At 41.6% G+C, this 11,732-nt stretch overlaps 2 protein-coding genes across 2 annotated transcripts in view; both read right to left on the reverse strand.

Annotated features, from left to right (window-relative positions):
- sox4b (SRY-box transcription factor 4b) overlaps positions 1 to 11,732 on the reverse strand; it is a 416,166-nt gene that overhangs the window by 281,373 nt on the left and 123,061 nt on the right. The gene's annotated exons all lie outside the window — the stretch shown is intronic.
- Positions 1 to 11,732, reverse strand: part of cdkal1 (CDK5 regulatory subunit associated protein 1-like 1) — a 295,881-nt gene that overhangs the window by 167,238 nt on the left and 116,911 nt on the right. Inside the window, exon 8 of the mRNA XM_071913088.2 lies at positions 8,344 to 8,447. Coding sequence (XP_071769189.1) covers positions 8,344 to 8,447 — 104 coding nt within the window. The remainder of the gene's footprint in view (positions 1 to 8,343; positions 8,448 to 11,732) is intronic.

An 11,732-nucleotide genomic window follows, 5' to 3' on the forward strand; every position in this document is an offset into this window, starting at 1 on the left:
GTTGTGTGTCATGTGGGAGCGATAGCTGTGTGTGTGTGTGTGTGTGTGTGTGTGTGTATGAAGCGTCACATCCCGTTTTGGACAGAGCGATCTCAAAAACAGCCTGCTGACAGTTTCAAATGACAAGGAGACAGCCGCAGTGGGGTGTTGAAGACAATGTCAAAAAATACTGGACTGGACCCCTGTCTCCTGTCACACACACACACACACACACACACACACACACACACACACACACACACACACACACACACACACACACCATGTTCACACCAAGGACAGGGTGTATGCAGGTTTCAGAAAGCCACATTTAAGACTTTTTAAAGAGCTTTTCAGTGCTTCCTGGAATTGAATTTAAGTTTTACACCGAAATAAAGACAGAAATCTGGCAAAACAGCCTATTTCCAATTGAGAATAGGTAATGACACACACAAGATTTGAAACTATAAATGGGCAGTGTAAGAAAGGACGACAGGAAATTTGTTTCTTAAGGGACATGAAGTCCAATTGTGTTTAGCAAAGTAGATATGATTTAAAAAAAAAACATTGTACTGCAAACCCTGTTCTGTGGACATGCAGCACAAAGAAACCCCACATTGCATAGAGAAAAAAATAAGACCTCTAAAACTGTATTCAAACATTGTAATACTTTTGTTAAAGCCTTACATTTAAATCATTTACTTCAAGACTTCTTTTCAGACTTTCCAAGGACTCTAAGATACACTTAGGCTAAAAAAAACTCCACATGGACTTCCATAATGCATCAGGCCACTGCCAAAAATTATGGTTAGGCCTGGTTAACTTTCTAATCCTCATTTTACCCCTGTACTTTGTGTACATAGTTGCATTGTGATGGATTGTGGTGATTCATATTTTTCAATGCAAGCTCCCCAGACACACACACCCTCCCTTAATTAAAGCCTTGGTCACACATTACTCATCACTTGACCACTGAGAACAGCGTTTGATGGAATTCATTTTAGTCAAAATGACCTCCGCCTCCGCCCCCGAGGGTTCTGCAGCCTGTCCGCTGCGGTGCAGGGGTTGTCTTGACGGGAGACGGGCCTGAGTACAGGCCTCATGTCACAGAGTCAAGTCTGTCACTTCAGCTCATACACTGACCAGGGGACTGAGGGGGGTACAGCACTGAGTTTAGGACAGTGGAGATAAAATACTAATAATGATTCGACAAACTCCAAATCCTATCCACAACATTATCCCCTTCATTTACAGTATTCTGACCATGAATGAGTGGGAGATACGGCACTGAATTTGTGAGTTCTTCACATTATGCTCTGATAGATTCTGTACTGGATTATTACAAACACTACATAATCATTTAGCACCCAAATACAAAACACAATGAGGTGAGCACATTTTAGAAATCTACTTCTTTTCCGACATAATATTGCATCGTAACATGTATTATTATATATTATTATACAGTGTGATATAGTAAATACAACAGAACTATGTGTTATACAGTGAAACTATTGATAAATCTGTCTTACTGAAAAGAGAATGAACTCCTTTAATCTGGATAATTTGACTGATAGAGTCACAATACATGTCAACACAGATTATTTCTTTTTCTGAATTTAATAAATGTTTAAAAAAAGAGTCAGGTGTGGGTAGGGAAGAGGGGAATCGGGAATTCTAGTTGGCAAAATACAATGCTTGTGAAAAATGAATGAAAATACTTGGAGGGCTAGAGATTAAAGAAAGGAGGAGGCAAGAGGAGTGTGGAGGTGTGGAGGTAGAGGAAGGATAAAAGGAGGAAGAGGAGGAGGAAGAGGAGGATAGAAATCAGATATTGGCAGACTGGTGTTGGATGGAGAGAGTTTACCAACATACATACTTCATCAAGTAAATACTGTCTTCTCCAGAATTGCCAACAGAGAGGAATATGCTTAAATATTTCTTTTTTTTTCACACACACACCCCCCAACACACACACACACTTGTCATTTCCTATATGATATCCCGAGCCTCCATTACCTGCATGCATTAACGAGCCCTTCTGATTTCAAAATTATACATTCAGACATTTGAATAATTCAGATTATTTTAAAAGCCGCATGCCCTCACTCACTCCCTTTCTCTCTTTCCAGACGGGAAGAGAGCTATTTACCTCAAATCGCATTTGAATAAATCCCATAAATCCTTCCGTAGTTCCCCGAGATAAACCAATCAAATGCGCCCGACGCTGGTTCGACCGGCCAATCAAAATTAGCATTCGTACTCGGGGGCCTTTTTTTCTTTTTTATTCAAAAGACATCAAAAAGCAAATCGAATTGCGGGGCCCTATTTGTGAGGCTCAATTTGTTTGAGATAAGAAAAAGGTGGCTAATAGTGAGAGAGAGAGAGAGAGAGAGAGAGAGAGAGAGAGAGAGAGAGAGACATTGCTGTAATGTAATTTCAACCTTAACAGAAATATCTGATAGGGGAAACATTATGCATTTGGTCCATAAATGCGGCCCAATGATTTCATTTGTGCAACAATAGAGACAGATATTATATGTGACAGAAAAAAAAAAACATTAGACGGCCAAAGGGTGTGTGGGGGACTAATGTTGCTCCAGTTGATGTGTGCTTATCACACTCGCCAGCGAGCGTGTGTGTGTGTGTGTGTGTGTGTGTCACATCAAAGGTTAAAATGTGACAGTGGTACTACTAACTACAACTCTCCTCTATTTCTGCTGTATATCCCTTTTTCTCTCTATCCCCCTCTCTCTCTCTCTCTCTCTCTCTCTCTCTCTGTGAGATAGTCAACAGTCAACATGACAAACAGAAGCCCCATCTTTCTTCCTCTCTCTCTCTCGTTGCCCTTCTCTGTCTCTCCCTCGCTCCATCTCTCTCTGTAAATCATGACAGGCAGTAACCTCCAGCTTCCTCTTTCTCTGTTTTGAAAACAACAACCAACCGTCTCTGACACTCATGTTTCCTGTGTTCTAACGGATCGCACACACACACACACACACACACACACACACACACACACAACACACACCACCTTTCTGTCTGACCTCCAAGCTGAAGTTCCTGCTTCTTGTTCTTCACACTAGGGTTAACCAGTATCAGACCGGTGTTGGCCTTTCATTAAAAATTGAGTATCATCCAGTCATCCACCTCTGGTATAATGATGGATGTGATGCAGTTGGTTTGATTACATATTTATTGTAGAATTGTCTCATGGTCTAAATGTTGTTTCAGAGGCTTTTCCACCCTGCCAAGAACCAAATTCTGGGGAAAAACACAGGATGCTTGTAATTTGGGGATTTTTTTGTTTTAGCATAGATGTGGTCAAACATTTATTTATTTATCTTTCCATCTAATAATTAATTCAGTTATTTATTTCAGTGTCACAAGATGTGGCGTGTGCAATGAAATACATATATCTGTCAACCATCAAAGACAATGGGCGAGTTCTAACCGGTTCTGACTTTTGACTGGTGGTTGAACTTGGATCGATTATTCATGCCCATTTCAAAATGGTGGCACCCAGGGCAAACACTTCCATGATGTTTACTTGGAGATTCTGCGATATAGTGGGAGATATGTTCGCATTCACAGACAACTGGGAGCAATTGGTCATTCTTAGAGCAAGTTTAGGGCTTCTCTAAAGCAACTGCAATGATATCGGCCCTCTCTGACTATAGTAAGTAAGTAAGCAAAGTTTATTTCTAGAGCACATTTAAACACAGCTTGAGCTGACCAAAGTGCTGTACAAAGAACATTAAAATACAAAGTAAAAATAAAACACAAGGAGAAACATACCAACGACAACAATAAGCAACAACAAGGGACAAAATACAGAGTTATAGACATGACAACAGATTGAAAGATTAGTGGGCCAAAAAGGCCAGAGAATAAAAATGTGTCTTCAGCCTAGATTTAAAAACAGAGATGGAGGGAGCACATCTAATATCTAACGGGAACTGGTTCCACAATCGTGGAGCAGCAATCACAAAGGCTCTGTCACCTTTTAGTTTTAGTCGTGACCATGGGACATACAAGAGAAATTTGTTGTCAGATCTAAGAGACCTAGGAGCTGAGTGCCAGTGAATAAGGTCTGTGATATAAGATGGGGCCGGACCTTTAAGAGCTTTGAAAGCAATCAGCAAGGTCTTAAATTGAATTCTAAAATGAACAGGGAGCCAATGAAGAGAGGCTAGGACTGGGGTGATGTGCTCGCGCTTTTAAGTACCAGTCAACATCCTTGCAGCTGCATTTTGGACCATCTGCAGGCGAGTTAATGAAGACTGGGGAAGGCCTAAATAAAGGGAATTGCAATAGTCCAGTCGTGATGTAATGAAGGCATGAATTACCTTTTCCATATCATTGAAAGACAGAATTGGCTTGAGTTTGGAAATGGTTCTTAACTGATGACTATTTTTAACAACAGAACTGATTTGTTTAACGAGACAGAGCTCAGAATCAAAGATAACACCCAGGTTTTTTGCATGTGACTTCACATACGGGGTGAGGTGGCCTAGCTTACTGGAGAGATGGCTTCTGGACTGAGGGACCAAAGATAATTACTTCAGTTTTATTACTGTTTAGCTGAGGGAAATTATTTGCCATCCAGCCTTTAATGTCCTCGAAACAGTCCAGGAGAGGCTGTAGGGAATCCCTAGATTTTAGAGGGAGGTACAGCTGTGAATCATCAGCATAAAAGTGACAGGACATGTTATACTTCCTAATAATGTTTCCAAGAGGGAGCATGTACAGACAAAATAGAACTGGCCCCAGGATGGATCCCTGAGGGACCCCATAGGTGACAGGGGCAGAGGAAGAGGAAAACTGACCTAAAGCCACTGAGAATGTCCTATGTTTAAGATAGGATTTAAACCAGTTTAGTGCTGTACCCTTAATACCAACCCACTGTTCGAGACGTGTCAAAAGGATGTCATGATCCACGGTATCGAAGGCAGCACTGAGATCTAGTAAAACCAGGATGGCATTTTCCCCAGAGTCAACAGAGAGTTTTAACAGAGCTGTTTGTGCTGTGGAGGGCTTTGAACCCTGATTGAAATGGATCAAGGATCTCGTTGGTATTCAGGAATGGTTGTAGTTGTGACAGGACAATTTTCTCCATTATTTTTGAGACAAATGGTAATTTAGAGATGGGCCGATAGCTATTTAAACATTTAACATCAAGGTTATGATTTTTGAGCAGAGGCTGGACAACTGCGTGTTTAAAACATGCGGGGACAGTGCCAGAGGCTAAGCAAGAATTAATAATAACTTGGATGCTAGGTCCAATTATATCAAAAGTATCTTTTATGATATCGGAGGGCACAACATCATGGGGGGGAGGTAGTGGGTTTCATGTGCATGACTATGTTCCTCAACTCCTCAAGGAAACCGGTTGAAAATGATTAAAGGTAGGCGAGCCCCATACGCTTTGGGGGGGGGGTGTCAGAGAGAGGGGGAGGGAACAGTGATCGAATGTTTTCAATTTCTTCCGTGAAAAACCTCAAAAAATTCTCACAGATGTCCGTGGATGCTTCAACATCGTGAGAGATACGGGGATTGAGGACAGATTTTATAGTGCTGAACAGAATTTTAGGTCTGTGAGAATGTTTACTGATTATCGCAGAGAAACATTTAGCCCTGGCTTTTTTTGGCTGCTGTTTGGAAATTAGCCAGACAGTTTTTGAATATTTCAAATGAAACTGAGAGGTGATCTTTTTTCCATCTCCGCTCAGCTTTCCGACAGGCCTGCCTAAGAGAACGGGTTGAATCGTCCAACCACTGGTGGGATTTAAATTTAGGGTGTCTGTGTTTAAGGGGGGCTACAGAGTCCAGGATATCTGAGCAGGAGGAATGGAAGAGGGAAATTAATTTATCTGGGTTCGAAAGAAGCTCAGCAGCAGAAGAAATAGAGGTTGCAATGGCATTTCTTTGATAAGCTTCAGCAAACTGATTTGTAGTGAGAGAATTTATGTAGCGGGAATAGTAACCAGGGGCTTTGACAGTGCACAGAGGACTAGTTAAGGTGGCATCGAATACAATAGGCAGGCAGACTATGACACTGATGATGCCGTACTTGCAAACCTGGAGGAACTTCTACAGTGGATTAGGCTGTAACAGTAACACTTCTCCTCTTGGACTTCCCCCTTTGGTATTCCTGCTAAATCAGTTGAGCATTATGTGTTATACGCAAATTAATGAAATAGCCTCTTGTATCAAGCCAGCTGTTTCCCAACTTTTGGAAGTCATCAATGTAGAGTTAGCTATTAGCTTATCCCTCTACAACATGACAGTTTAATCTCTCCATGCACTGTCAATGGCAATCTACACTCTTAAGAAAGATGTGTCATTTTTAACATCTGTGTGTCGTCTTTGGGACAATAATGACAATACATTGAAACACAACATGTGTTGTTATTATCATATCTTGTGTTGAAAAGTAACACAAGTGTGTGTTGTCCAAAAGAAGACACACAGATGTGTTAAAGTGACACATCCTTCTTAAGAGTGTATAGTGTACAAAAATCAATTGCTTGATACTGCAGCCAATGAAGACACTTCTGTAACATTAAACCAATCATTCAGGCGTCTAACTTTGATGGATGAAGTTGACAGATGTAATTGTTTAACTGTACATGCCGTGCCTTTATTAACTAATTTTACTTACTCATATTTCCTCTCTAGTACTGAGGAACAGTAAAACATGAGCACAGAAAACAACATAGTCCTCCCAAACTACCGGTATGTGCACACGACTAACTTCCCTCAAACAAGTGTAAAACTACATAGCATCTTAACCCCGCAGCGCGCGCGCGCACGCACACACACACACACACACACACACACACACACACACACACACACACACACACACACACACACACACACACACACACACACACACACCACGGTCCAAGCAGCTGGTGAGTTTGCCCTTCGCTGCCCGGCCCAGGGCAACGCACTGGCATGGATACAGCTGTTTAAGAGAGATCTGGACGGGATTTATGCAACCGTGTCCTCGTCAAGGGTACACTTTTTATTTTTTTTTAAATCGCCCGGTATCCAGACAGACACTAAGACAGCAACAGAAGCAGGAACAACAAGGTGACTACGGGTTGTGCAAGTTAAATTAAGACTTTTAAAAACAGTTTTTTTTTTTTTTATTTAAATCAATTTTAAGATAAGTTTCACTGCCAAAACACGACAACAGTAGCAGAGTATACTTCTGTGCAACCAGGGACGGTTCTGGAAGTAGCGCACTGCGAAGAAGCGACATTTTTTATACCTCTGAAAGCATATCCAAGACTCAAAAGAAAAATTTAACTATATTTGACAACTTATATTTGGATAATTCAATTTTAAACTGGTTTTGGCTGAGGTCACGAGGTTGTTTCTCTCACCATTAGGCCTCCATAAAGACAGAAAAGCCAAGTTGCTGGAGGCAAAATAAGCAGAAGTGGGCAGGAGTACCGAATCATTTTTTTTATTAGAATAAAAAGCGTTTGAATTCATTAAATTTGGAGTGCAATGATTACATCCGCGAAGAAGCACATCAGAATTACAAACACAACACATTCGGGCCAACTGTCATGACCTGACAATGTGAAATGATGGGGTTTTCATCAGTTTTCATGTGTCTTTGACTGGAAGGAGGCGCTTTGTGTGTTCGCTGAATAAACTGGCTAAAACTTTTTTTCATTTTCAGGTTGAACTACAGATTAATTATGTGCATGCGCAATTAAATGTTAACAGGATAAGACAATTAACCTTGGCTTATTATACTCCAGGCATGAAGACCTCAACCGCGGCATTTGACATGAATTTGGCTAGGAGGAGAGGAGACGATGCTCATTCAGCCTCATTTGAATGCTTGTTATTCCCCGCATTGCTTATATAAAACATACTCGTACTTCTCGAGTCGCAAACTAGCTAATAGACAGACGCCCCGGACATGAGACCCGAGTATCGGTCCATAGACTTGCCCTTGACCGACCGGCCCGGGGCGCTGATCGAGGCGCGGCCTGCTGTGCGGCGGGGGGGATGCTGGGAGTCTGCTCTTAGGGAACAGATGCCAGGGCGGAACAGCTGTTCATCTGGCATCCGACTAGAGCCAACTGGCAGGACCCCTCCACCCAAGAACAAAAACATCAACATGTGTTACCAAGACCCCCCTACCAGGACACACACACACACAGACAGAGGAAATGCATTGAAACCACACATACGCACACAAAATACACTGACTTTGTCACAAACAGGCTGCATACTTAAAAAGGACAAAATCATACACACTCATAAGTACACAAACAATCAATGTGTGTGTGTGTGTGTGTGTGCATGTGTGTGTGCACTACACTCAGGACTCACCCTGGAAGGACTGCCTGGCTCTCTCCACCAGCTCGTCTATGGGGTAGCTGGCCAGGTCTCCTCGGGCATGCTTGGTCTTACAGTAGGTACAAGCGTTCAGACACCTGGACACACAGGTAGAGGGAGAAAGAGGTGGATCTTTTACTTAGAGTAGATCTTTGTACAAAGCGAGAGGGGAGCAGTATTTCATTAAAAAATGTGCAAATTTACACATTAGCAGTGAATTTTCCTGTTGCATTCTAAATAGTTGGTCACTAAATAGTTGGTCATTTACAGAGGGATTAGTACAATCAATGAATTATTCACAAAAACAAAAAAGAGATGACAAAACAGATCAAAAAAGCCTCTATAAGTTGAAAAAAGTGTTTTGCATACAGAGAATATGTAATCAAAACATTGCCAATTAAGGTTGTTTGTTTTTTTGGTTTTTTTGTGCTTGGCGTACTTGATGTAGCTGGTATAAATCTGAATAAATTAGCTATGTATGGCTGTTTTTGATTATTGGTTTGGATATGAAACTACAATAGAAGCAAAATATAATATCTCAAAATGGACCAATCCAGCCACAAATTCAATTTTCAATTGCGGTGCCTCAACTTAGCTGAACTCAGGGAAGGAGGGAGGGCAGAAGGAGTGAGTGTGTGTTCATGTGTGGAAGATTATTTATTATTTTTTTTTTTTAATCTAAACTGTTCCCCAACTGTACAGAAGCAGGAGTAGAAAAGAGAGAGGAGACAAAGCTGTCTTTTATCTTCTAGACTGTGTATTGTTGTGTAAGAGTCCAGCTTGCTCCAAAATAGCCGTGGACAGCTGTCTCTCAGCCTGAGGCGAAGCACTGGACTGAAAACGCTTGGACTGAAATACACTGTTTTGTTTTAGGGGGAAAAAAATTGGGAAGCCTAATAAAAATCGACCGTGAAAGAGAGGGAGGAAGACTGCAAAATAAAATATAATTAAAGAGCTAAAAAGTTACAAAAGAGAAATAGCGGGCTGGCAGCAGAGCCAGGGGCATGGAGTGGTGTAAACACTGGAGGAGTCTTTGTTTTCTTCAAGAGCGGTCCGGACAGTCAGAAAATAAGGAAACAAAAAAACTACAGCTAAAAGAAATGAAGGATAAATATTGCTACTGCTAACAAGTGTGTTCTTGTGTTTTACCCTATTAGTGTTCTATTTCTAACCACCGATCCGTCACACTGGGGACAAAAAGCATGAAACAGAAATAAATCTTGTTACCAAAATAGTTTCTTTTCACTTCAATTTCTGGATTTGGATGAATTTGGTTAATTGAACCAGGAACATGCTCTGGGCTAAACACGAGTGTAACGTTTCAGCTGGTTAAATGTGTGTGTGTTTGTGCGGGGGTCAAAAAATTGAGGACAAATGGGAGCAAAACGAGGTATTTTCTCATTGAATAAAATGTCTTTGTCATGTCCATGGATGGCTTCAATCGCCCATTTTCAAGTGTATTCTTGTATAGCTCAAACAGATAAGCAACTTGGGATACACATGGGATACATGTATGGCAAGTGGTGTTTTCACCAACAGCCCCATGGTCAGTAAAGTGTGACCGATAATGGACCACAGTCCAAGTCCAGCTACTAATAATACAGCAGTGCTAATGCAAGCTTTGGACACAGAACACAGATCAAAAGTTTCAGTTCCTCTAAATAAAAATGTCACAATGTTCAAATTGGTTTCCCTACACTCCAATGCAACGACAATAACAACATAATCCACTTAGTGATAATATATCACCGTCAAGTGTGTTGATGAGAGGCGGCGCACAACTCAGACTATTGTAGAGCAGAAAACAAGCGTTCTGTCTGTGAGCGACTCACAGAAATATAATGGGGACTCCCTTACAGCTTGACACAAACAGCACAACAATGTGACCACTTCTGAACAACACAGCACTACTGATGGACCCATTGGGATATAACTTCCTTGATCCTCACTCACATGATGCCTTTTCAGCTTGGCTCGTGCAGATGCCATAAGCTGTTTCTTAAGCCTTTATTTATCCAGGGAAAGTTGACTGAGCATGCATGCTCTCTTTCAGCAGTACTGCAGATTCATACAGTTCAACACATTCGCACCTGGGAGCTGCCCAGTACAACCACAGTCTTCTACTGGTAGCCACTGAGCAGTTGTTAATGGAGAGGAGAGTGTTTCTCATTCACTTTTCCCCCACCCAGGTTTTCCCCAGATTTCGGAAAACCGGTAACTTTCTAATCACAAGCAGACTTCTATTCTACTGCCTCTGAAAATCATAACTGGAATATGGCAGGATAATGAGGGTGTGTACACCTTATATCCTTAACTTTTTTTTTTTTTGGTGCAAGTTCAGTATCAAAGTATCCATGGTAAGAATATTCTGTACAATATATGTGTATACAGTATATAGGGATATCTGTGATGAGGAGATTGAAGCTCATACTGAATAAGACTTTAATCTGAATGTGTGTGAATACTGTGTGCATGTAAAGACACTATGGCCAAATATTATTTTATTTTGTTGTCCCAGATCTGATGGGACATTATCAGTTGTTTTCCTGTAGTTTATCCATCTTCTTTCTCATTCGATATCAACATAACTGCTTAATGTGCAAACCTGACAATGCAGACATGCAAGAGGTAATCTATGGAAAAATAAGAAGATTAATTATTGAAACAAGTCGGCCTGTGAGTGATAAAGTGCGTGAACATTTGTTTTTATGGACACTTTTTTGTTTTCCCTGCATTTTGCCCGGAGCATAAGAGAGCTACAGCTGTGCGCAAGACACCAAATTCTAGCAACGACAACATTATCTTCATTTTGGTAAACAATAGCAGCGCCTGGAGAGGATGCAGTGTTATTTTTTTGATTTGTCACCTTGGAAATGAAAGCAGAGGAAGAAGAGGAATCTATCCATCTCTCCATCTATCTATCTGTCTCTCTCTCTCTCTCTGGGTATTGCTTATCCAAGTTGAGGGCACTGAAGATGGCAGCTAGGTCACAGGACCTCGCCTCGGAGAAAACACAGACAGATGGGACCCTGCGAGCACACACACACACACACACACACACATATGCACACACAGCACCAGGGGGTCCATCCATCTTAATGTGATCAGGGCCAGCTGAATGGATCACACCAACGTTAATCTCAAGAGACAGTTAGTGGCCTGCTTGTGTGCGCGCGTGCACGTGTAAATGTGTGCACGTGTAAATGCGTCTGTGTGTATTTCGGCGCGCGTGCGAGTGTGTGAGTGTGCTGCTGCCGAACATTTGTCCAGTATCACAACAAGGCATTAGGAGTCTCGCCTTCTCCATCAGCCTAAACACACTGTGACAACTAGTCGGCACACATAGTCTAACGCTGACTGAAGGAGAGGATTGGTCTCGCTCT

This window comes from Centroberyx gerrardi, chromosome 12 (genome assembly GCF_048128805.1).
Source record: "Centroberyx gerrardi isolate f3 chromosome 12, fCenGer3.hap1.cur.20231027, whole genome shotgun sequence".
NCBI classification, from domain to species: domain Eukaryota; kingdom Metazoa; phylum Chordata; class Actinopteri; order Beryciformes; family Berycidae; genus Centroberyx; species Centroberyx gerrardi.